Raw genomic sequence first — 27,057 nt, 5'->3', positions numbered from 1 at the left:
TTCTTTCAGTTGTAGTCTGTTTTGCAATGACCATGAATAGAAGTCAAAGTCAATCTCTAGCAAAAGTTGGCATAAATCTCAGAGACCCGGTGTTTACACATGGACAACTCTATGTAGCTTTATCAAAAGCGAAGAGTGGTGTTAAAATTTCTTATTAAAAAAGGAAGATAAAGTTACAAATAAAGAATCAATATGGTTCATAAGGAAGTTTTTTAATAGCTTATGTATTTTGCATTTTTAACTTTTGATTATGTTTTCAAAGACTGTAATTTGAATGTTATATGGGTTTATCTTTGTATTTCACAATCATTTGTTTTCGTACATATATTATTTACAACTTAAAATATGTTGTTGTTCTGAATAACATATAACAACTTATGCTGTTTTTTCAAATGACATGTGTTTGTTCGAAAATTTCAATATTTTCACCTGTGTTATACACGAGTTAATAACCTAGTATCTAATAATAATATAGATCAATACTTATTTGTAGTGAGAGCGGATGGAATCCGAAGGCTCAGGCTGAAATTAAAAAGAAAAAAAAAACATAAACAAGAACAATAATGTCTTATAATAATTCAGTCTTCAACTTTTTTTTTTTCAAAGTTCTATCATGCAATCTTCAATCCATAATAACTTTCAATTTATCACATATAACATCATGTAATTTACACTTATCTTTAGTTAAATGGTGAATTTTCTTTTTCTCGAAGTATTCCATAACCAAATCTCCCCTAGTTAAAAGGCAGTAAATATAAAAAGTCGTATAGATTAATTCACTCCTTTTCTTGTATTATATTAAGTAAAGCAACCATTTCGTGTAAGTGTTCAAATTCTTGTTAAATTTGTTACATAAAATACGCCACTTTATTTTTTCGTGTAATTGAAATTTTTCTTAAGATGGAAATTCCAGAAAATGTATCTTTACATAAATACACATTAAACTGATCCAAAAATATTTTCAAGAAGTTGTTCACACGCTGACATTATATTACATACACACCATCCCACCATAAATACTACTCCAGTACTTTGTAATTTAAACATAGTCATCTGTTTCTCTCATCATTTTCTCCGAGCAAATCATGGCTGTCGGTAAACTTATAATATTCTTAACAACCAGTGTATTAATATTAATATTAATTCAACCACATCCATCTTTCGGATCAAGAACATTCATCTCCGAGGGTGCAGCCATCATCACCAACCCACCACCGCTCGGAACATGCGCCTCCGCCGTAACAAAATATGGTTACAAGTGTCAAGAAATTGATGTACGGAATGAGTTTAGTTAGCTTGTAAATTGTAATATATGTTTGGTTACGTACTGATGACTGGGTTTTTTTGTTAGGTGACGACGGAAGATGGGTACATATTAAACGTTCAGAGGATTCCGACGGGGAGAGACGGTGGTGGTGGTGACGGCTGTGGGAGGAAGAGACAACCGGTGTTGTTGCAACATGGAGTTCTTGTGGTAATTTTTATAATTAAATTTTGCTCACAAGTCACAAACTCACAAGCACATAGATTAGACACGTTTACTTAAACGTCAAAATAACTGTTTGTCGTTGCACGAATCACAATGTGTCGATTTTGATTAATGGATGTTATCTTTGTTTTAGATTATTTTATTTCTTTGTCTTCTTTTTCTTTTTCCTATGATAAACAAATAAGGCTCAGTTACCTTAAGTAGCCAAAGCCACTATCACCCGTAGTTGAATGGCCCATTGGAATTAAACTCGGTTGTGATCAAATTCAAACTTTAAATTTTGCAATCTCTATGTAAAAGTTTCATTTCCCTTCCGGTAAAAGTTTAGCTAAAACTCATTGACTTCTCATTGTCTTTTTACTTTTTGTAAAATAAACCGGTACACTTTTATCTAAAAGTTCACTAACGTTTTATATAAAAAAAATCCTTTTGATTACTCGATTTTTTATGTCAACCTTTTTCATTAATTAAGGTTGTTGCCCGCTTATCTGTTATTGCATTGCAAATCATTTGAATGTTTTTATCGAAAAGTAATGAATTAATCTAAATAAAAAAAATAAAATATTATGGTTATAGTTAAATGAATTTGAATTAAAATATAAAGCAGGCTAATTTTTTCTTGATCGAGGCTTGGCTCAGGACCTCAGGTGGTTTACAAATCGAACCAATTTGAAAGAAGCTTTTGTTGGGGTTTTTTTTGGATTATTTGGAGCTACAAGCAATTTGACTATTTGAACACCACATAGTTTCAAAAGATATGCGTGAACCCTTGGGTGGGCAAAATTGAAATTGCACTAATTTTGACGTTATTTTACTAATCTCGTGAAAATAACGTTAAAAGTGGCGGAAGGTTAATCAAGCATCATGTAGTGGCGTTGATAGCCGAAAGACAAGGGTACATGCACCGATCAGCCGGCTTTCCCGATGATTGAGTGTTATGTGTCTTATGTTCAAGGCTTGATGCAAAACTACTATCGAGCCAGGGTCTCACCGGAAGCAGCCTCTCTATCCCTATGGGGTAGAGGTAAGGCTGTTTACATCTTATACTCCTCAGACTCTACCATAGCTTTGCTATTGGTGGGATATACTGAGTATGATGATGATGATAGTTTCAAAAAGATGCTAGGATTTTTATATTTTGATTTAAGTTATCGATATGTTACACTCAATAACTATATATTTGAAATGATTTTTCTATTGGTAAAGAAAAGTAAAGTAAAAAAGCAAAACAAAACAAAAGGAGAGCGCGCAATGAAACATGCGTATATTTGCGTGATAATTCACGTTGTCCCATGAATAATTTTTTTGTCCCATGAATAATTTTTTTATTTATCACATTTAGGATAAAACAAGAAAATGGAACTCATGCATGTTGCCACGTCATTACCTTTCATTTTGTCCGGGTCATTAGCTGTGTCGATGTTAGGCTCCGAATTTGTCTCTATACTTACGGATATTATCTTTCAGGTTTATGAATATTATTTGATTTCTAATTAATGAAATAATATCTATATTATAGATATGTAAAACTTTTTAAAGCAAGTTTGTTTTAGTTGCATCCTTTACTTTTGGATATTGACAAGTCAACTTTTGTATTGGCCATAATTGTCCTTGACCCATTAATTCCAAAGAACCCGAGAAGGGTACTTTTGAACCTATCTATATTCAAGCCTGACAATTCACTCAACTAAAACTAACTAGTACCAATTGCCATATATTTTACCAATAAAAAAAAATATTATTTTACTTTACTTTCCCTCATAATTATAAATATTCGAACTTTGTAACACGATTCGAATGTTACAATGTAGGATGGCATGACATGGCTACTAAATTCTCCGGAGCAATCCTTAGCCTTGATCTTGGCTGATAACGGTTTCGATGTTTGGATAGCTAACACGAGAGGTACCTCGTATAGTAGACGACATGTCACTCTTGATCCCGACAAACCCGTATGTCCAATGTTACATTTTCTTGTGTTATTTCAAGAATTCAAGTTGTATATAATTAGATAATTGTGTCATTTGATGCCAACATATAATAGGAATTCTGGAACTGGACATGGGATGAAATAGCAGCTTTCGACTTGCCTGCTGTTATTGCTTATATCTTCCAACAAACGAACGAAAAGATCCACTACGTCGGACATTCTTTGGTAAAATACCTCACTATTTGATCAAAATAGCAAAACATGTATTATGGTTTTAGGCTTTTAGCTATGTGTGTCCTATCTGATGCAAAGTGAAAATAATAAAATAAGAGAGTACTCTTAATAGTAGAAAACCAATATATTTTGAATACTAAGGAAAACTTTAAGCTCACCTTATATAGATAATTTCTAAATTTGGTAGTTATGCCAAATTTTAAAAGTTAGATTTACAACTGAGTGATTAAATTAAAAAGTAATGAACGCGTAAATGAGTGCATTAAGTGATTTGTACGTTTTTACATTGAAACGGAATAATTAAAAGCTTGAAATCGGGGCTGTAGTTGATAGAATTGGGACCGAGGGTTGGGGTAAATCGTCTATGGTGTTTGTTACATGACGTGACTCATTGAGACGTTTCTATTTGTTATATAACCCATTCCTCCAATTTTAGCTTATGCTATACTCTTTTTAAACTTTATGAATCTCTAATACCCTTTAGAGCACCTCCAATGATGGCAAAATGCGTTCGTCCTATTGATGTGGGCAAAATGCGTTCGTCCTATTGATGTGGACATGGACTTGGAAGAAACAGACCAAGCTGCGTTGTGGAGCTGAAGTCTGGCTTTGCAAATGAAGCGGACGTGGGTAGTGGGTCCCATTTCAAACGTCTATTTCAATTTAAATAAAAAAAACATTTTTTTTAAATACCCCAAACGGCTTTTTGGGTTTTAATTTAAAAAATAATAATTTAACATTTTTTAACTTAAAACCTACAGCCACTCTCCTTCAAACTGTTTCACTTTCAAACTCAACCAACACGCATTCATCTCAAACTCAATCGGTGAAGAAACACTAAGTGACCCCGGGCAGATTATGGATAATCTGGGGGCTAGATAATGTTTCCCACGAAGGTTAGGTCCAGCAGAGTAAGTTGTACTTTAGGGAACCTGCAAAACAGACACCGTAAGCTCGTCACTGAGAAGGGGGGGGTTCCTCCTTGTGACCACCCTCCGGCGTGAGAATCAGTCTATATTGCTCTTTGAATATAAAAGTATATGAATACTATTAGAGCAATTATCAAGTAAGTTATACGAGATAGTAGATGATCTTACCATTCCAAGATATTGGAGTATTTATAGCCGAAGGTAGGTTTTCTAGAAGGTACAGCCGGCTGAATAGTATTCCTGTTCAACCAACAGTGGATTACGCACAGGCCATACTGGTTGGTGGGTAGGTTACAGCCAACAGTAATAAAGTCGGCTGCACTATTCCACCAACTGTAGACCGTGCACGTCCCACTGACTGTGGATTGTACGCAGGCCATGCTGGTTGGTGAATAGGTTACGGCGAACAGTAATACTATTCCACCAACTGTAGGCTGCGCCTGCTCCACAGTGAGGGTTGGTGAGTAGGCAGCGGCTAATAGTGACAAACAGTACTAGAGGGTGCTCCTCCTCGCACTGTTGTCGGTGAGCTGTCACCCTGTGATTGGCTCATGGGCTGTTCTGGTCAGATCGTCTGTCCTATCCATACCTTGGTAGGTATGGTACAAAAGATCTTTCAGAATCAGACTGGCTCATTTGGGTGGGATTGTTCCCGCCTTGCTCATGCCTTCATGTGACTGCTGAAGTAGCTAGTCTTGTACGTGTAGCCCTGCTGTCTGCGGGTAGCCTTCCCTGATGGCTTGTATCCGCAACTGCGGGAACAGGCGGGGTACTTCACCATTGGGAGGCTTTCCCTGCGTGTACAGCTTGCGTACTGCGCGTAAGATTCTATGAGCATGGTGGTTCCTGCGGGAGCAGATGGCCTTTGCGCAGACAACCCTGTTGAAGGTGAGTCTTGCGGGACCAACTGGTCTCTGCTGGGACCTACCTCTTCAAGTCCCCCCAGTCCAATGTTCTTCTCATGCGTGTTTAATAAAGTGAGGTGAACTTTTGGACTTAAGCAAAGGGTTTTGAAAAGGGTTTTGTAAGGTTTTCCATGGGAAGTCCTTGTCACTTGCAGAAATGCCCGAGTTTCCTGCTTGGTCTTTGGGTATGATGCGGGTAGGTCTGTAACCTCCTCGCAAGTCAGGAGCATTGAGTCCCAGTTGTATGTATTTTCCATGAGGTTTTGGTAGTTTCGAACATAGTGATCAATTATGTTAAGACCACCAATTCCATCTTGGAGCTTCAAACAACGTAGTTCTCGACGCTCCTGCTATGCGGGGATGTTATTTCCGTTTCCGCAAGCATTGCCCAGAAGATCCTTCTTGGTTTCAATTCCCAGCGGAGCGCTAGGTATGTGAAGGGTTTTGCCTTAACACTGTACCTGCGCTCGTCTTACGGTTACTTTACTTCCAAGGTATTCCTGGCGTTAATTCCCTGCGGGTGCTAGGTATGTGAAGGATTTTGCCTTTACACTGTACCCGCACCCGTCTTATAGTTACTTGGTTGCCGAGGAATACTTGGCTTCAATTCCCTGCGGGTGCTAGGTATGTGAAGGGTTTCGCCTTAACACTGTACCCGCATCCGTCTTATGGTTACTTGTTTGCCAAGGTTTTCTTGGCTTCAATTCCCTGCGGGTGCTAGGTGTGTGAAGGGTTTCGCCTTAACACTGTACCCGCATCCGTCTTACGGTTACTTGTTTGCCAAGGTAAGGGGGGATTTTCCCGCTTACTTTTTAATATTTTCGAATTTTGAATTTTGAAATTCGAAGAGTTGGTGAAAAGATAAGAACAGTCCAAACCTCTGAAACGTCGCGCGACAGTTTCTTCTGACTGTCAGGACGTGCAGGAAGTTATGGTGACGTGACAGAACATGGTCATTCCAGTCGCTTTTTCAGGCGCGTGGGCGTGATTTTTCTGGCGCGTGGCCGCGAAATTACTGGCACACGTCCTTTCAACAGCTGTTGCCAGCCTGCTTTTTGCCACGTGTCATAGTTTCATTGCACCTTTGATTTCTCTCTCCTCCGCATTAAATTCACCGCATTAATTGCGATTACTATATAAAGGGGAAGAGAGTTATCTGTAATTCACACTTTCACCTTTCTTCTTCTTCTCAAGTAATTTCCGGCAAATTTTTCTGTTCAGTAAAGCCTTACTCTGAAATCTTTTTCTTTTTTCCACCATGTCTTCTCATGATACTGATGATCAGAAGACTGCTGGCGAATGCCAGTGTTCTCTTCCTGTCGATCTGTACCAGTATATCGTCAGGAAGTTCATGCTCGAGTCTCTCGAGCCTGAGTTTCCTGAACCCCACCATACTGTGTACGATGCCCCTAGTGGCAAGATCGGGGTTTATGCTGCATTCTTTGTCTACGGAAACCTTAGGTTTCCGTTGACAAAGTTTGTGTACCGTGTCCTGGAGAGGCACGGTGTGCACCTGACAGAGGTGCACCCCATGGCCATTGCCAAGGTCCGGCACTTTGAGTGGGTGTGCCGGATACTGGGCCTTGAGCCCTTTGTTGACCGTCTGATGACCTTCTACACTTGGAGGTGCATCCAGGGGTGGTACACTCTTACAACCCGTATAAAGGGTTTAAAGATTTGTACCACCGAGCGGAGTCTTCGCTCATGGAGAAGAGAGTTCTTCTTCATATCCGCTCGCGCCGTCCCCATCGCCATGAAGTTTAAGAATGGCCAGGCGCTTCCGAACCTTCCCGCCCTTAACTACGAGGAGGCGGAATGGTTTTCGAAGATATCCCGGGTCCAGTCCCCGGTTTTCCGTTTTCCGGAGTCGGCGATGGTGATGCTGGGGATGAGCCGGGTGTGGAAGGCGGCGAATGCGGATAAGGTTCCGATCGTCCTTGAATATGGTTCGAACTCTACCCCTTATGGTATGTCTTGTTTCTTTTTTGCTGACTACGATTTTTTCTAACTTTCTTGTTGATTTCAGAGGGTAACGATCTTCAGTCGCTCCTGAATCCGCGGGAGGAAGATGGTCCTGCGCGGATGGGTACTCGTGCTCTGGACGAGAACGAGTTGCCCATCCTCGAGCAGACTGCGGGTCGGTTTGTGGAGGTTTACCCGCCAGGCCAAGAGATCCTGAGCCACCGTCGGCCAGGTAAGCCTATCTTCTACCCTGAACCTCTCAAAGCTGTGCCTGCTGCTGGAGTTCATGACATTTCTTCTTCTGAGGAATCCGCAGAAGGTCCTCCACTGGTGCGGAAGAGAAAGGCTGCCGTCGCGAAGGGCAAGGAGAAGGTGGCCTCTACGGCCGACCCGGTAGTCCTATCTGACTCGGAGTCGGATAATGCAGAGGTGGCGGGGAAGCCCGGTGGTGAAGAGACCACCGCTCCGGAGGCTGCAGGTGTCACCTCCGAGGAGGCAGCGGCAACGACGGTTACCGGTGGCAAGAGGCCGGCTCCATCGGGTTCGCCCCCGCTCGTCCGTGCGTTCAAGCTCAAGAAACCCCGTAAGTACCCCCATAATTCTTGTCTAGATTTGTTGTTTAAAATAAATTTTTCTAACACTTTTGCTTGTGTAGGTGTGGATGTTGACGCATTCCAGGGTGGAGTTGGAGCAAGTATTCCCCCGCCAATGACGGTAGGCTCGGTCAGCCTTCCCGAGGCATCGACCCAGGCGTCTACGCCTGCTTCCGCTGGTTCCAGCCTTCCTGAGGCTGTTCCAGCTGAGAAGGTGTCTCCGCCGGCCGTGAGTGCAATTTTTACAGCATCTTTCACGGAGCCGGCGGTTACTGTTGCTGAGGAGGTGGCGCCAACCATGGCTACCACAGCGGCTGCCACTATACCTGCGCCACCGGCACCGACGGCCGGACCTTCAGGTATGCGCCAGGCTTCCCGCCGATCTATGCCACCTTCCCGTCTGCCTGACCTGTTGGATGGATTTCCTTTAGGTTCAGGTGATGGGTTTGGCGGCTATCGGCCTGTTATTGACCCTACAGGTACGTAGGGTTCTTTTTCCTTTACATATTTTTATCATCTTTTCCTAACTGCCTTTGTTTCTTTTGCAGTGTCGGATTCCAATGAAGTGTATGTTCCAAGATGGAACATACGCCGAGGAACAACCCTTCGCACCCCTGTGGAGTGCGTGGACTGGGCTCGCCACGCTGCTCCTCATGGTGCGTTGGGGGAAGCCATGGCTAGCTACCAAGAGGGTAGGCTAACCAATGAGCTTCGGGTTCTCCAGGCCCGAACGCAGCCCCGCGTCGAGCTGCTTTGTCGTGAAAACGACAAGTTAAAAGCAGCTCGCGCCAAAGATATATCTGAAGCGCGGGCTCTTCGGGAGGAGAACCGGCAGTTGGCCGCTGCCGCAGCCGAGAAGGAGAAGGCATTCAAGGCCCTTGAGGTTGAAGTCCAGGCGCGACTCGAGGCCCGCTCCAAGGCTGCCCAAGTTGTGAATGAACAGCTTCGGCTGGCCAAGGAGACTGCGCGAAACTCAACTGAGAGGGCTGCCAAGGCTGAAGCTGTTGCTGAGCCACTTCGCGAAGAGAATGAGCAGCTTAAATGCAAATTAAAGGCTCTTCAGCATGCTCATGACGCCTTGGCAATGGAAGATGCCAAGAAGCTGCAGGAGATCCTTGACCAGAGGGGGGTGCTTGACCGTACTGAAAGGAAACTCAAAAGCGTCGAAGAAGCTGCCGCCAAGGAAGTTCAACTTGCCAACCTTGATAAAAGCGGAGCCGAACGTGCTTGTAAAGAAAGTCAAGCTACCCTCCAATGGTTGCTTCGAGAAGCGTTGCCTCAGGTATCCTCTTTTTTCTTTACGCTTTCTGCTCGTAATTAGAAAATGTTCTAAGTATTCTTTTGTAGGTTGTGCGTCAGGTCCTCTCAGAGACCTCTTACGACGATGCAATGAGCGCAGCCCTCAACGCTTCTCATGAGGATGGGCAGAAGACTGGCTTCCTGCTTGGTCTAGGGTTTGCTGAGAGAGGCTTTCCGCCCTCCAACTTCCCTTTATTCAATGTTAATACTGAAGCTGCTTATGACCAAGCTGTGAATCAGTATGCTGCCTTCCCGCATCCAGTGGTGGAGAAGGTGAATGAAGTCGCTGCTGCTGATGATGGGCTAAACATCCTTAAGGCTTTCCTTGGGCAGCCGCGCTCTGATGGTGCTGGCCCAAGCGGAGGTGGCCCTGAAGCCTGATCCTGAAGATCCCTTCCCGCTGCTAGGATAGACTTAGCTTTGTATAGATTTCTTTTAGGCGGGTAGTTACCCAGCCCTTCTTGTAATTGATTGTGAAATATTAATCTCTTTGCGTATAAGATTGTTATTTCCTTGGGTTCTTTGCTTTATAAACTTATGACTTGCATACTTAGTTTAAATTAGCAATTTCCCAAGTGCTTAGAATAAGAACCTTTGAACGTGGTTGATAATGGGTTAAAGTTTCGCCTCCTCCTTCGTGATTGTGCGGGTAAAACCGTCACTTGCACTTGGTAGGATGGCTAATCTTTACCCTTTATCTGACCTGCGTGTAGGTTTTTCAAAATTTCTAAGGCATTAAGTTAAACCTTTGAACGTGGTTGATAATGGACTAAAGTTTTCGCTCCCTCTTTCGTGATTGTGCGGGTGTAACCGTCACTTGCACTTACTAGGATGGCTTTAACTTTAGACCTATATCTGACCTGCGTGTAGGTTTTTCTTGTCCTTTTTCTTTAAGTGTTCATAAGTTAACCTTATAACGTGGTAGACGGTAAGTTAAGTTTGGCTTCCTTGTTCGTGATTGTGCGGGTAAGACCGTCACTTGCACTTCCAAGGATGGCTAAACTTTACCTACATCTGACCTGCGTGTAGGTTTTCCTTAGGAACTTTTTTAACATTTTGGCGTTGTGTTTATGCGGGTATTGCCGCCTTCCACACGCAACTACTTCTTCCCGTAAGGGAAGTTCATAGGTTACAAGCTATCAATACATCGTGAAAGGAGAATCATTTCCATTAGAAGTGGCTCTAGGCCTTTTCTTTACAAGTTGGAATTGATCTACATATAACATTTGCGTAATTGAGCTCCATTCCATGTTCTAGGGATGGGAGTGCCATCGAGCCTTTCGAGCCGGTACGCGCCCTTTCCCAGAACTTCTTTGATGATGTATGGCCCTTCCCAAATCGGGGCCAACTTTCCTGGGCGTTGTTGGTTCGAAGCCTCGTTGTTACGCAGTATGTAGTCTCCTTCCTTGAAGTTGCAGAGTTTTACCCGCGTGTTGTAGTACTTTTGCATTTGTCGTTTGTAGTTTTCTTCACGCACGGCGGCTAAGTCTCTGCGCTCTTCGGTTAGCATAAGGTCTAACCGTCTTTCCGCATCATTGTCTTCTGGTTGGATTAAGACCCTTGGTGAGGGTAAACCGATTTCGACTGGGATCATGGCTTCAGTGCCATAAGTGAGACTGAACGGGGTTTCTCCCGTACTGGTCTTCTTCAGCGTTCTGTTTGCCCAAAGGACGTGCGGAAGCTCGTCCACCCAGCCGGATCTGTGTTCCAAGAGTCTTTTCTTGATGCCTTCGACGATGCTCTTGTTTGCTCTTTCTACCTCACCGTTACCTTGCGGGTGTGCCACTGAGGTAAAGGTGTGGGTGATTTGAAGTTCTTTCAGCCACTGCTGTAGCTTCTTGTCAGCAAAGTTGGTGCCATTGTCGCTTACCAAATTCTGTGGAAGTCCAAAACGACAAATAATAAATTCCCAAATAAATTTTTTGATATGCTTTGCGGTTGTTTGGGCTAAAGGTTTCGCTTCTATCCATTTGGTGAAGTAGTCAATGGCCACCACTAGGAACTGAACATTCCCAGCTGCTGTTGGAAATGGGCCTGTCACGTCAATGGCCCACTTCTGAAATGGCCATGAGGAAGTGACAGGAACAAGTTCATTTTTCGGGCGATGCGTGTTGGGTGCGTAAAGCTGACAAGATCTGCATTTTCTGATGTATGCCAACGCGTCCATATGCATACCCGGCCAGAAGTATCCCGCGTTGTTTAGCTTGGCTACCACAGCGCGGGGGCCTGCGTGTACTCCACAGATGCCTTCGTGAACCTCCCTTAGGAGGTAGTCAGCATCTTGGTTGTCCACGCATCTTAACAATGGGCCAAGAAAGTTACGTCTGTAAAGGGTGTCATTGAGCAGCTGATAATTCAGTGCTTTACAGCGTAGTTTTCTTGCCTGTGACTTCGACTCTGGTAACGTTCCTGCTTCAAGGTATTTTATTATTGGGGTCATCCATGTTTCTGTACCGGTTTGGATGACACAAATTTCCTTGTGCGGGACTGATGGTGTTTCGAGGAGTTCCACGCGGATGTCCTTACCCAAGTGGGTGAAGGCCAGTGATGCAAGCTTGCTTAACGCATCCGCAGATTTGTTTTCGCTGCGCTTGACATGTATCACTTTACAATCATTAAAATCGCGCATGATGGCTTTGGCCTGGGCAAGGTACAGGGCCATTGTGTCATTTACAGCCGTGTACGTCCCGTTTATTTGGTTTGCCACTAGCATGGAATCTACATGGGCTTCCAAATTTTTTACACCCATTTTACGCGCAATCCTCAATCCGGCCAGGAATGCTTCATATTCAGCTTCGTTATTCGTACTTGGGAAATCCAGCCGAATAGCATAAGTATATTCCTGGCCTGCTGGGTTTGTTAATTTTAACCCTGCGCCTGAACCCTCGTTACTAGCTGCTCCATCAGTATAGAGTCGCCAGACCTCATCGATTTCGTGTGCTGGGGAGGGTTGAACCTCCTCCTGGCACTCTTTCTCCCGCGCAGCGGGGACTTCGGCAATAAAATCAGCCAGGACCTGGCCTTTAATGGCTGGTCTCGGCTTGTATTGAATCGCATATTCTCCCAATTCAATTGCCCATTTGGCTAGGCGTCCCGATAACTCGGGTTTGCCTAGAACATTTGAGAGTTTGAAGTTGGTGAGAATAGTGATTGGGTGACCCTGGAAATATCGTCTCAACCTGCGTGAAGCGTGTATAAGTGCCAAGACCAGTTTTTCCAGGGTAGAGTACCGGGTTTCCGCGTCTGCCAGCACGCGGCTAACATAATAGATTGGCATCTGGATGCCTTTTCGTTCTACAAGCAGGACTGCCCCGGTTGCTCTATCTGTTGCGGAGAGGTATAGGATCAACTCCTCTCCCGCTTGTGGTGCTGTGAGTGTTGGGAGTTCGATCAGGCGTGATCGAATCTCCTGGAAAGCTGCTTCCGCTTCTGGTGTCCAGCGGAAGTGCGTTTTCTTTAAACAATTTCTTAGTGTTGACACAAAAGGGAACGACCTATCCGCATGGTTTGCCAAAAAGCGGTTAAGCGCGACTAGTCGTCCATTAAGTGTTTGAGCCTGTTTTATGGTGGTAGGTGATTCCATTTTGACAATGGCTTCGACCTTTTCAGGGTTCGCTCTGAAGCCATCTTTAGTAATAATGACCCCTAAGAACTTCCCTTCTTCCACCCCAAATGAACACTTGCTCGGGTTGAGCTTCATGTTTATCTTTCTGAGCGTGTTGAAAGTTTCCTCAATGTCTTTCAACATCGTCTCTGGCTCGGGGCTTTTGATGACCAAATCATCCATATAGACTTCCAAGTTTCTCCCAATTTGGGCGTGAAACTCTTTGTCCATTAGTCGTTGGTACGTGGACCCCGCGTTCTTAAGTCCGAACGGCATCATTTTATAACAAAATGTGCCATCGGGCGTCCGAAAGGCGGTTTTGTCCTGGTCATCCACAGCCATGTGGATTTGATGGTACCCCTTATACGCATCCAAGAAGCATTTAAGGCGAAATGGTGCCACCGAATCCACCTTGAGATCAATTTCTGGCAACGGATAACAATCTTTGGGGCATGCTTTATTCAAATCTTTGAAATCTATGCACATGCGCCATTGTTTGTTATTCTTCGGTACCATTACGGGATTTGCAACCCATGTTTGATATTTGCTAACGCGCACGATGCCCGCATCAAGGAGTTCATTGACTTGGGTTCTGCACGCGTTGGTTTGCTCGGGCCCCATTACTCTGCGCTTTTGTACGATCGGCGTTACGGCCGGATCGCATTTGAGCTTATGCTCTGCCTTTCCCCGGGGTACACCAGTCATGTCGGCTGGTGTCCACGCGAAGATGTCTGCGTTTCGCTGCAGTAAGCGCTTGAGTAAGGTGCGTGTTGGATCAACAATTGTCGGGCCAATGGTAACGGCCTGATCGGGATATTTCCCATTGAATGCCCACTGTTCAGGCTCAGTGATGGTTTGTTTGGCCATCTTCGGTTTGGGTTTAGAGGAGACAGATGCGATGCATACCTGGGGAATGCCCGTGATCATCGCTACGCCTTCAGTTGTTGGCCATCCCATCATGCCGTGGACTGAGGATACCACAGCGTTGAATCTTGCCATCCCGTCTCTCCCGAATAGGATGTCATACGTATGATGTGGTTTTTTCATCACAACAAAATCCACATCCTCCGTGCGTGAATAATTCCCATCAGTGAGAGTGACGGGGAAAGATAGGATGCCCAAGGGAGTGTTCATGCTGCCGTCAAACCCTTCCATTGAAGCGTAGACCGTCTCCAGGCGTTCCTTGTCTTCATCATCGAGCTTGTCGAAGAACTGCCTGTACATCACTGTCGACGATGCGCCATTGTCAACGAGGGTGCGGGAGGTGATGTAGTGCCCCAGCTGGCTTTTAATGACAATGGGGCCTTCTTTGTTTGGGCCTCCCGGCACTCGCGGGAAGCGCACTTCTGCTTCCTTCCATGCGCATGGTTCGGTCATTGGTCTCTTTCTTCCTCTGACCTTACCATGGACCATGTTGATGCTAATGTCGACGGGCTTCCGTCCGTTACCCCTGTACCTGTTGTCGTTCCTTCCTCCCTTCTTGATAGATGCCACGAGGTGTGCGAGCCTCCCATCCTTGACGAATGTCTCGACGATGTCCCTCAAGGATGTGCACTCCTCAGTGCTATGGCCCTTTGTCCCATGGAAGTCACAAGACTTGCTTTGATCCGCATTGGGTTTCTGTCGGATCACTGGAGCTTTTGGCCATGGCAGTTTTTCCGTGGCAAATATCTCCGTGACGCTCTTGGTGAGTGGCGTCCAGCGGTTTTTTCGGTTCAAAGGGTGCGTTTTGTCCCTTCCGCCAACCAGAGGGCGAGAGCTTGAGGGGGCGTCAAAGTTTATCCTTGACTGCCAAATACCTTGCCGCCTCTTTTTGTTTAGCCGGGCGGTTCTTACATTATTCTCCCTTGTCCTCTGCGTGTAGAGGTTTGTATTGTGGGGGAGATCTCTTCCCAGCTGTTTCTCTGTTTCGGCAAAGCGCTTGGCTGCCGTCATTATGGCATCCCACGTGGATGGCATACCGTCTTTACCCGTCAGAGTGCGGATGAGTTCTGGGTATTCAGCGCCCTGAATGAAAGCGGCGCGAACGAGGTCTTCACTGATGTTGCCCAGACTCACCTTCTTGGAGTTGAAGCGGGTGATGAAGTCTAGTAAGGATTCATCCTCTTCTCTGACACAGTTGAGGATCGTCCACTGCTCCTCAGTGTGTTTCCTCTGTTGACTAAACTGTTGACTGAACTTGTTCTGGAAGTCTGCCCAGTCATAAATGTGGTGGACCGGTAAACGGTCGAACCATGCTCTGGCTGCTCCTACCAGAGTCATCTGGAACATGTAGCACCACGTGGGTTCCGTCCAGTTACTGACGGTTGCCCCCGCAATGAACCTGTTCAGATGGTCATCTGGGTCGGATAGACCATCGTATGTGCCAACGTTGGACATTTGTTTGGCACTCCTCGGGGCGATTGCTTCTGCAATGTCCCTTGCAAATTTTGACCTTCCTGCGTTTGTAGCAGTAGGTCTAAAGGCCTTGGAGAAGTCGCGAGAGCTTTTTTCCGTGACTGGTTGGAATGCTTCCCCAAAGTTCCTTTTTGGCTGGGGATCCGTTTCCTTACGCTTCCCTTTCGCCCTATGGCGAGGGTTCGCGTCGGTGTCGGAGTCTTCCCCCTCGCCGTCTGAGTACTCGTACTCACTACTCATGTTGAGGTGCTGGCGAGTACTACCGAATTCCTCAGCTTGTTGGACTGAACGCAAGCGTTCGTCCAACTCAGCCTGAAATTCTCTTTGACGTGCCTCGGCCCATGCCTTCACTTGATCAAGTGTTTGGCGAGGGGCTCGAGGTCGTTTTTCCAGCTGGGCATCAGTGAATCCCAGTGGAATATTTACTCCACTTGCCCCTACATGAGTGACTGGGGTAGTGTTCGTAAAATGTATTTCACTTGCCCCAGCTTGGGTGGCTGGGGTAGTGTTTGTAAACATTGTGTTGCCGGTGTTAACCCCAGTGGCTGGGGTTGTGGTTACCGGAATTTCTCTAGTCATCTTGGAAGTTTTGAAAAACTGGAGAAAGATGTAGTTCTAGCTTTATGCACGGATGGCGCCAATGAAGAAACACTAAGTGACCCCGGGCAGATTATGGATAATCTGGGGGCTAGATAATGTTTCCCACGAAGGTTAGGTCCAGCAGAGTAAGTTGTACTTTAGGGAACCTGCAAAACAGACACCGTAAGCTCGTCACTGAGAAGGGGGGGGTTCCTCCTTGTGACCACCCTCCGGCGTGAGAATCAGTCTATATTGCTCTTTGAATATAAAAGTATATGAATACTATTAGAGCAATTATCAAGTAAGTTATACGAGATAGTAGATGATCTTACCATTCCAAGATATTGGAGTATTTATAGCCGAAGGTAGGTTTTCTAGAAGGTACAGCCGGCTGAATAGTATTCCTGTTCAACCAACAGTGGATTACGCACAGGCCATACTGGTTGGTGGGTAGGTTACAGCCAACAGTAATAAAGTCGGCTGCACTATTCCACCAACTGTAGACCGTGCACGTCCCACTGACTGTGGATTGTACGCAGGCCATGCTGGTTGGTGAATAGGTTACGGCGAACAGTAATACTATTCCACCAACTGTAGGCTGCGCCTGCTCCACAGTGAGGGTTGGTGAGTAGGCAGCGGCTAATAGTGACAAACAGTACTAGAGGGTGCTCCTCCTCGCACTGTTGTCGGTGAGCTGTCACCCTGTGATTGGCTCATGGGCTGTTCTGGTCAGATCGTCTGTCCTATCCATACCTTGGTAGGTATGGTACAAAAGATCTTTCAGAATCAGACTGGCTCATTTGGGTGGGATTGTTCCCGCCTTGCTCATGCCTTCATGTGACTGCTGAAGTAGCTAGTCTTGTACGTGTAGCCCTGCTGTCTGCGGGTAGCCTTCCCTGATGGCTTGTATCCGCAACTGCGGGAACAGGCGGGGTACTTCACCATTGGGAGGCTTTCCCTGCGTGTACAGCTTGCGTACTGCGCGTAAGATTCTATGAGCATGGTGGTTCCTGCGGGAGCAGATGGCCTTTGCGCAGACAACCCTGTTGAAGGTGAGTCTTGCGGGACCAACTGGTCTCTGCTGGGACCTACCTCTTCAATCGGAGACGTCCAGTTGGAGGTGAGGTGGAGGCTTGGTGTGTTTTAACGTTGAAGATGCTCTTATGTGTCTAGTTTTTCCAAATAAGAATTTAGGAACTCTTTATCACAAGACTTTACATAAGAGTTGTTTTTAATCTACTTTATGCACTAAAGCACACACCACCTAAATATCGAGCAACTACACAACTTTATGATACAACTTACTTCCTGCAGGGAACTTTGATTGCATTGGCATCTTTCTCAGAGGGTAAAGAAATAGACAAGATAAAATCGGCCGCAATGTTAAGCCCGATCGCATACTTGAGCCATATGACCACTGCACTCGGTGTTCTTGCTGCCAAAGTCTTTGTTGGCGAGGTATGTATATTTGATCACTTATCCAACTCATGAACATGTTTTCTATATCATATATTTGCGGCTCAAAATTCTCCTAAAAACATTTATATTTCTCTACAGATTACTATAGTGTTTGGTCTTGCTGAGTTCAATCCAAAAGGGTAAAAACTAAATACCTCAGTTTCCCCTTCTTGTTCATGATCAAACTATACACATAACATGTTACTCAACATATTGTTCCATTTTTTTTTATAAAACGTACAGTGAAGATGTAGACCGATTTCTTAAAGGCCTATGTGCCGATCCAAAGGTATCATGTTACGACTTAATGACCGCTATCACAGGTAGATGACGTTTGGGCACTATAAGTATCAGTTTAAATAATTAAAGGCAATATTTTGCTTGATATGTTTGTTATTTCAAAGGTAGAAACTGCTGCCTGAACTCCTCGACTGTAGACGTGTTCTTGAGAAGCGAGCCGCAGCCTACCTCGACTAAGAACTTGGTTCATTTATCTCAAAGTAAGTTCATTTAGTTTAGTGGTGTGCATGAACCAAAATAACTGACTCGTAACCGAAATAACCGACAAAAGTAGACTGAACCCAACCCAAAACCGACAGTTTGGTTTTATGTTTTTTAAAAAATCGAATTTCTGGTTCAATGTTGACTTCGATTTTGCATGTATAAAAACAAAACAGAACGACTTTTAGAACAGAGCCCATAAAAACCAAAAAAACTAATCTAGTCACTGAAGTTATGGGAGTTTAACTTTATTTTGACTGTTAGTAAATTATAAGAAATTAATAAATGGTGTAGCCCAAAAATTTTAGACATAAACGTTTAATAAATAATTCGCGTAAATTTTATGCCAAAAGTTTGAAGCCCAAAAGGTAAAACCGAAAAACGAACCAAAGGCGGTATAAAAACTGAAAAAGCCGAAACATAACGGTTTTTAAAACCCAAAAATCGAGTTTTTGGTTCTGTTGGATCCTAAAACAGACCCATGCACACCTCTAGTTTCGTTTATATTATTCATGAATTCGAGTAGTTGTATAAACATAATATTTGCAGCTGTTAGAGATGGGGTGTTGGCTAAGTATGACTATGGAACTCCTATCTTCAATATAGAACACTATGGCAGTCCAAGGCCTCCGATTTATAACCTTTCAAATATCCCAAAAGACTTCCCTCTGTTTATCAGCCATGGAGGCCAAGACGCGCTTGCAGACAGTAAAGATGTCGCCAATCTGCTCGATGATCTCAAGTTGCATGATGAAGGGAAGCTTAGTGTGCAATATGTCAGGGAGTTCGCTCATGCTGATTTTATCATGGGTGTAACGGCTAAAGATGTTGTTTATGACAAAATCGTCTCGTTTTTTCAACGAAACCAATAGCGATATTGATATAATGATATCAAATGTTACATGATCGTTTTGCCCTCGGTGGCAATAAGTAATCGGTTATTAAATATGATTATTTCTAAAGACATCGTCTTTCATCTTTTGATTGATAGGAATGAAATTCTTTCATGTAGGATGATGCATGGCTTTAGCAAACCAAAAAGAAAACTTGCTTATAAGAATGACTTTATTTGATCATGTATAACTGACAAAACAACGCGATCTTTTACTCTTACGTACATAGACGTTTTCATTCGTGTGGTACCTTCTTTAACCTAATAAAAGAAAGAACACAAAATAATTACATGGAGATTTAACACACCTTTCTAGTTTCATATGATTTTTCCAGATGAGGAAATGCACTTAAAATGTTGTGGGCTCTCAAGTCTTGTCTGGTCAAGATCCCAACCACTGGTGGCACCTATGACAACAAACATAAGTAACATTAGTCCATGGTCCATACAATGACTTTTTTTTTTCATTTTTAAAAATAGAAAGTTAACTAACCGTAGGGCCGTGGAATTTCGGTAATACTAGCATGTGGCGAAGCCCGACTTGTCTGAACTGCACCAAAGCCTTGGCAACCAACATGGTTTCCACCACTGTGAAAGGTGTAGTGTTGGTAAGCGGATGCAAATCCACATACATTTCCATTTCTTGTTTCGTAACCGCCACATCCTCAATCGTGCCCCACCGTTCCGCCACGTCAACCCAAGTAAACTTCTCTCTAACCTCCCACTCATCAGTCCTCCTCCTATCTTTCAAAAACCATTTCTTCTTCAACACTAACAAAAGATGGGCTCTTAGAATAAGCCCATGAAATTCACTCATCTGGCCCACACCGGGCACCATTGTGGTATCAACAACTGCGAAAGCATTATGGGTCGTGTTCCTTAAAACATCTACGATCCGGCCCACTTTCTCAATCCCAGAAAGAGTGACCAATGGCGACTTAATATCAGCTAACTCTCCAACGGTTATATTTCTCATCCAGGGCTCAGGGTTACCTTCCAAGAAAGGTAACCCTTTAAGCTCTAGTATGATTTCATAAATGCTAGGATTAAAACAGTCTCCAACAGTTTTGGAAATCAAAAGGACAAGCATTGTTATTGGGAGCAAAAGAAGATTATTGGTCAACTCAAGAAATATTACACAAAGCGAAACAGTCATCCTCATTGAGCCTGCCATTAATGAGGCTGCACCTAACACCGCGTATAGACCTTCGTCAATGGTTGTGTAGGGGCCCATTGCCATACCGAGCAGACGTCCATAAGCCGAGCCCATTAGGATTATTGGGAGGAATAAACCCGAGGGGACCGCGATCCCAAATGTAAATAGGCCCAATATGCAATAAAGAGCAAAGAAAATGAGAAGTGAGAACACACTGTATTCGCCGGGTGTGCTGGTTGAGAATATGTTGCGGACTGCATCATCACTGGTTGTAAGGAGGAGAGTGGCTAAGTCGTTGTAGTGTCCTTTCGGGCAGTTAAATTTCTTGAAGTTCCCCATTCTTCCAGTGGTTGGACACTCAGAATCTATAGCCGATGGGTTGCATGGTGTACAGCTCGCGAGGAATGGAAGCCCGTATAAGCACACAGAGGTGAACAATGAGACAGTGAGACTTAATAAGATTTTGGCTAATTTCCCTTTTCTGCAAGAAAATATGACAGCTTTAGTACCCTGTATGCAATTACCGTAAGTATACGATTAGAGGAGGTGAAAAGAGCTCGGGTGACGGACCAAAAATGGTTTTGTGTTACCGTAAAACCAGTTTGGTTTGGTTGACCCGTTAACACTTTTTGTGCATTGTCTAAATAGTTCAATAAAAGTAAAGAATTTAGTACTTGATAAAATGATTTACCATGTTGTATGCATTAAAAATACACCCCGAGTGAATTTTAACCTGTTTGACCCGTTTCCCTTTTATCTAAATGTATTGGCCCATTAAACACTTATTTTGCATTTTTTAAAAGTACAAGAATAGTTAAGAACTTTAAATTAACCGATTTATGAGGCTATATGCATTTTAAAAAAAACTTTTAGAGTGACTTTCAACACGTTTGGCCCGCTTCCCTTTCATCAAATGTATCGGCCCATTAATACAGGTTATACGCATTGAAAATACACTTAAGTGACTAACAACCTGTTTGACCCGTTTCCCTTTTAACTAACTGTCTTGACCCATTAACACTTTTTGTGCATTTTCTAAATAGTACATGATAGTAATAAAGAATTTAACATTTGATAAATGATTTACAAGGATGTATGCATTAAAAATACACTTTTGAGTGACTTTCAGCGTGTTCGACCTGTTTCCCTTTTATTTAAATATCTTAACCCGTTAACACTTTTTTTGACTTACAGTCGTCTGTAATTATGTATACTATATTAAGCATGAACTTATAAACACTTACGCATTGATGACGTTATAGAGTCGAAGCACCTTGTGCAAGAGGTAGTTATAAAGGCTTCCCAAAACTCCTCCAATGATTCCAATGACAGTTACAGGGATGAGATCAACAACATGGTATTTTACCGAAACGCCGCTGACGTCAAACATAATAAGCCCACCTTCACCATAAAGGCCACACTCTCCTGTTTTGCAGTACTTCTAGTTCTAGGCATGGCTGTAAAAATCTTGCCTAGGCGCTGATTAATCATTGACGCCAAATTCGAAATTAACAATTTTTTTAAAATAAAAATCTAATATAAAGACGAAATATAAATAAAAGAATCTTATATAATTGTGACCATAAACAAGCTTAGCCTAATAGCCCAACCCATGATTTTTAAAATTATTGTGACTTAAGCCCAATAACCATAAACAATATTAGTCCATCCATAATTTTAAAGGTTCAAACCTTATTAAAAAAACAAAGCCGCAAAAGATTAGAAGCAGCGGCTTAATCGCCGATCAATTGATCATCCCTTTCGTTTTGTTGGTCCATTATTAGTTTTCATTATTCATTTGTAATGACGGTTGACGTACTTTTGTTGATTATTAAAATTTAGTTGAATATCTCTTATGTTATATGACCCGAACTTTTTCGACCAAAACCAGACCAAAGAAAATATTATATAGCGATAAACAAACGACCAATATTGTTTTTAGGTGACTTAAATTGTTTTACTAGTCAATTTGAAGGTTTGAAATTGATTTAAATAAATACACATTTTTTTATATTGATTATCCATTCTTAATTATACTTTAACTGATTTGAAATTATTCTTCGTTTCTCATGCTTAAGTATTTATATTACAGATGTTCAATCTATTATTTTTTTAAAATTGATTACTGTATCTTATATGGTTAGACCTATTGACACTCCAAACTTATTTGCGATTAAAATAATAAATTATGCTTTTAATATTTCTTAACTTGTGTCATAATACGGGAGTTTGCTACGTGTTAATTTAACTTTTTGAACCCGACCACTCTGGTCCGAAATATATTAATCCGTTTTAACTTGACCCAGCTCGCGTGGCAACTGAACTTGGCAAGTTCAACGAACACAAACGAAGTCCCATCAGCAAGTTCGCTGCAAAGGATTTGGCTTGAGTTCGCCTGCCATCCAAAGCGAACTTCCCTAATCCGCTTGCCACACTAGTGAACTCTAAAAAAAACATTGTCAGACTTGTCGTGTCATGAGTTCGCTACCCTTGTGAGCAAACTACCTAGCAAAAAAGTTTAAAAAAACCGCCTAGTTGTACTTACCTCGATTCTAAACCATATTAAAAAAATCATAACATGATCACTCTTTTTTTAGCTTCTTAATTTACAACTATTGTAAGTGAAACATGATGAAAAGCTACACATACCTTAACAAACATTGTTGTGGCACCATACATATCAGGAGTGTCAACACCATTCAAATAAGCTTTAATTTCAGGAATGCCAGGCCCCGCTGCAGTAGGCGCGAAAAACACACATAGAAGAGTTGCAAACAGTGTCAATATGAAATTAACCAGAGTCATGAACAAGAACCCCGTCATGTATCTGCATCAACCATAATCATATTAACACATCATATAATTAAGGACCAAAATCAAGATTCTTAAAAAGTTAGTAACAGAAATACCTTTTTCGCTCTATGTAGTTTACTACCGCCAATAACTTGTACCCTGCAATGTTCTCAATAGCAAGATTGATGAGAGTTGTTATGATACCGGTCAAAAGCCCAACCAGAAAAGCCAGTAACCATTTAACGAATACATACTGCAACACCTGAGCTTGTGATCTTGTTCTCCAATCATGCTTGAAAAGATCATTCTCATTAATCCTAACATTTACAAAAATAAAAAAAGATTAGTTTCTTATGATATACTGTTTCATTGAAGCCGAAAATATTCTTAGTGTAACTTACTCGTAATCCAAGCTCTCGTTACACGAAACCCTGGTGCCAATGAGCGCGAGTGGACTAGAAGAAAGTGTTTGGTTTCTCTTGAGAAGCGGTTCGTGTAGAGTATCGCTGTCAGGGTCTTTTGCTTTTTGGTCGGTCTGTTCTTCCATTTTGGTAGTTGTGTTTGCCGCATATTTGTCTAAATCTTTCTCCATTTGATGGATCAGATGCAGTTGCAGAGTTGTAGAGAGAGTTCGGAATTAGTGATTATTATAGCGTGATTCACGGGCATATATATAGCTTGGTTGAGGCTAACTAAACCATGCATATAATGCAGTCAAGATTGTTTGGTGCCACCAAAAGACCAATCATTCTTTTTCTATCAGGTCTAGGATAAGAGCAGCAAATTGTAACATTGTCAAGTGTAGCTATAAAATAAAATAATAAAAAACTGGGGACCAGATGTAACATTTGATAATGGTTTGTTTCAGGGTTTTGGTGGCATATGAAGCAAAGTGGCCTTTTAATATTGCATACTGTTTAAAATCGAAACAAGGAAAGCAATTCTAGGATATTCCACTAGACGGTTTTGCTATATTTTTTTTACTAAAAAAAGTTACTAGGTGTGCTCTCGTAATAAAGATTACGATTTTTTTACAGCAATGGATCAAACACCCAAGATCACCCAGTAAAACAAATCACCCTTCTACCCAAATATGAGAATGTGAGGCTCAACTAATAACTAAAAGTAAAATGCACTATGACCGTGTGTAATGGATGGAGCTCTTATGGAGGCGTTTTGCACCATGTGGCGCCACATCACCATAAAGGTTTTTTTTTTTACTAAAAGGGATGTAGTGGATGGAGACCATTTAAATCATTTTCTCATTCATATTTTATTATTATTTTTTATAATAAAATAAGAAAATAAAGCAGCCAATCATCTTCCTCCTTCCCTCCCCAATCCGACGTTGTGTGGGGAACGCTGATATGATCATAAATATTATTTAAGTTTAATATATTAATTAAGTTTATCTTTTATTTAGTTTTTTATTGTAGTCAAATTAGGTTTCCTTATTGTTTATCTTTTCCTATTTTAAATGTTTTTCTTTTCCTATAAATTGTAATCGTTCCAATAAGAAAAATAATCAGAAAATTTGTCTCAAGTTTGGTTTCTCTTCTTCTCTTTTGTTCTTGGAGCCTAACCCACTCTACGGGCCTATTGGGAGATTGACCATCTCGAATCGGTCTCTATCAATTTGGTGCTTTCATCAATCGTCCTCATGCCTCCTTCGTCGCGTAAAGACCTGATCATGGCTTTGGTCGACAAAATCGATCGGCTATTGATCCAGCAAGAATCAAGTGCCGCCCTTGCCAAGTTGCAGTTTGACTCCCTCACTAACACCATGAACCAAATCACCGCTAACCTTACCGCCGCCCTCACCAAAATTTCTGACACCTCCTCGCCGATAACCGACACAAAACTAGATCTTCCACCTATAATCCCAACACCGAAACCAGAAAAACCGCAGTCACCATCATCACCTCTAATAGCTTATGATGCCTCTCCAATCCCTAAACCCACATCACTAACCAAACCCATTGTTTTCATTCCATACAATGGACCCAAGACCACCAGTGTGCCGTTACCAATGGCTAGACTTCTTTTGCTATAAAAAAGAAAAGCACATGGTCATCACCATCTCCAATTTGTGTCCCATACGCATATTGCTCCCTGCCCTACATAAATTTTCAACAAACTTACTTTAAGATGATTAAAGAAGGCATCTCTACCAAGGATTTGTCCAGGTTTTTGACAACAATTCCTACAACATCTAGTTTCTTCGCAAAGCCAATTCATTCTAGTAAAATTATGATCACATATCTTGCGGAGAGACGAGAGTAGCGACCGCCATGGCGAGCGGCCGAGACTACCCCGCTTGAGGTAGTCAGACTTGAATGGCGGCCACCATGGACAACGCTTTCCGTTCTTGAGGACAAGAACGTTTTGAAGAGGCGAGGAATTGATATGATCATAAATATTATTTAAGTTTAATATATTAATTAAGTTTATCTTTTATTTAGTTTCTTATTGTAGTTAAATTAGGTTTCCTTATTGTTTATCTTTTCCTATTTTATATGTTTTTCTTTTCCTATAAATTGTAATCATTTCAATAAGAAAAATAATCAGAAAATTTGTCTCAAGTTTGGTTTCTCTTCTTCTCTTTTGTTCTTGGAGCCTAACCAACTCTACGGGTCTATTGGGAGATTGACCATCTCGAATCGGTCTCTATCAAACGCCCCCCCCCCCCCCCAAGCGTCCATGGTGCCCCAAGGGACGGTGTTCCCGGCGCTTTTGGGCTCAAAGGTGCCCCACTACGGAGGGTCTAAGAGATCTATAAGACATCTTCATTTAGGCATGAGTTCGGTTTGTATGTTTATTTACTTTTTTAAATCAAGGATTACATTAGAGGGTATGCCACTACGTTGATTATTACATTAATCACAAAAGAAATTTCATATTAATATCTAATTGGTCCAAATGATTACAATGAAGTGACATATAAATAGATAATAATTTACGTCACAACCCTTTCGAATAGTAAACCGATCCTATCGATTAGTTAAGCTTCTTCTGAATAGAGTTGAAGTACCTTAGCTAACATTTGTGGTAGGAGAAGGGACGGGGATAAGAGTTTGGAAACTTTGGTGCAAAATATGATGGATGGAAGAAAAGTGGCTCTTGTTGCAAGTAAAAGGCCACTTAGTACACATGTGCAACAAATAATCGTTTCACATCCTACATGTTCAATCAATATAGGCTAGTCATTTGTCCTGCTGTTGGGCCACGTGGCAAATGTAGACCCTCTGTTTTGTCAAATTCAATCCCCATGAGGATCATGAGCATAGCTGCTTTCACAATTGGGACCACAGCCATACGATGTTGCATTATTGTATAGGTGGTTGCCGGTTACTTTTCTTAGCTAATTCGATAAGGTAAGCTAGACAAGATCATAACTGACGGTTCATGTCGTGAATCCGAAGGTTGGAAAAAGAGTGAGAAGGAATAAAAACATAACAAGTAGAGAGATGAAATTGTTATGAGTTTTAGGATTAATTAAGCTTATTTACAAAAAAAAATCATAATTTTTCTAAACGGAATTTTTTATAAATAGTAAAATTGGATAGTCAAGTAGTTGGTTGGAGTGATTAATGCTTGAAAATGTTTAGTGAAAGCCATGGTATGGTTTTCTAAAGCCAACATATGCTCGGTTAAGACAATATAGCATGCCGTGAGTGAGACAACGTAACTCTCCAATTTGAGAAGCGCGATTGCATAAACACAAGAACATCGTCGTTCCAAAAAAATATATTGACAATGGATGAGACCATTACTATTATACATTGTTAGTTCTAATTTTATTTTGGGTAGAAGTTGAGAAGAAAACAATTTAATTTTTCATAAGTAATTCATATTTTATACAAAGTAAAATGTTATTTTGGTCTATGTTATCACATAAACTCATTAAGCGCAGAATACAAACTTATGACAAATTAACCTTTAACATTTGGTTTTGGTTGTGATTTTGGCCACTAAGCCTACAAATGGTAACTTTCTTTTATTTTTTTTACTTTGCTTTCTTTGTCTTTTGTCTTCTGTTTTTTTGTCACTTGTATTTTATAGATTTGACAAAGAAATTAATTAATTAACCAACTTATTTATTTTATAAGCATATATATTTGTAATATAGTTTATTTATTATCGTTTATTTGAATACGTTATATATTTTTCTCACTTTTATTTTATTAAGCAACTTATTCATTTTTATAAAAAAAAGATATATATTATTTAAACTTTTTATAATTTATTTATGAAACAATTAATGTTTGCATTCCTGTGTTTAAGGACGGAGTCACATTGAGTCCCTGAGAAAAAAAAAGTAAACTGATTAGCTCCT

The 27,057-nt window shown here is 41.9% G+C and overlaps 2 protein-coding genes across 2 annotated transcripts; one reads left to right on the top strand and one right to left on the bottom strand.

Annotated features, from left to right (window-relative positions):
• Positions 1-1,044: 1,044 nt before the first annotated feature.
• Positions 1,045-18,908, top strand: LOC143564797 (triacylglycerol lipase 2-like). Its single transcript, XM_077051969.1, has 9 exons — positions 1,045-1,274; positions 1,352-1,474; positions 3,301-3,441; positions 3,534-3,644; positions 17,236-17,379; positions 17,479-17,519; positions 17,623-17,702; positions 17,784-17,879; positions 18,430-18,908. The coding sequence occupies exons 1-9, from the start codon at positions 1,086-1,088 to the stop codon at positions 18,750-18,752; spliced, it is 1,248 nt and encodes a 415-aa protein (XP_076908084.1). The 5' UTR covers positions 1,045-1,085; the 3' UTR covers positions 18,753-18,908.
• A 41-nt stretch (positions 18,909-18,949) lies between these two features.
• LOC143564794 (chloride channel protein CLC-b-like) lies at positions 18,950-23,345 on the bottom strand. Its single transcript, XM_077051965.1, has 6 exons — positions 23,123-23,345; positions 22,838-23,038; positions 22,578-22,755; positions 21,173-21,369; positions 19,266-20,409; positions 18,950-19,179 (listed from the first exon to the last, which is right to left on the bottom strand). Exons 1-6 carry the CDS (start codon positions 23,311-23,313, stop codon positions 19,072-19,074), a joined length of 2,019 nt encoding a protein of 672 aa, XP_076908080.1. The 5' UTR covers positions 23,314-23,345; the 3' UTR covers positions 18,950-19,071.
• Between the last annotated feature and the right edge of the window lie 3,712 nt (positions 23,346-27,057).

The sequence above is a fragment of the Bidens hawaiensis genome, unplaced genomic scaffold (assembly GCF_021521415.1).
Source record: "Bidens hawaiensis isolate Kalapana, Puna unplaced genomic scaffold, B.hawaiensis_p1.1 tig00022165_1, whole genome shotgun sequence".
Lineage (NCBI taxonomy): Eukaryota > Viridiplantae > Streptophyta > Magnoliopsida > Asterales > Asteraceae > Bidens > Bidens hawaiensis.
The sequence above is the reverse complement of the archived record's forward strand: the minus strand, read 5'-3'. Positions and strand labels throughout refer to the sequence as shown.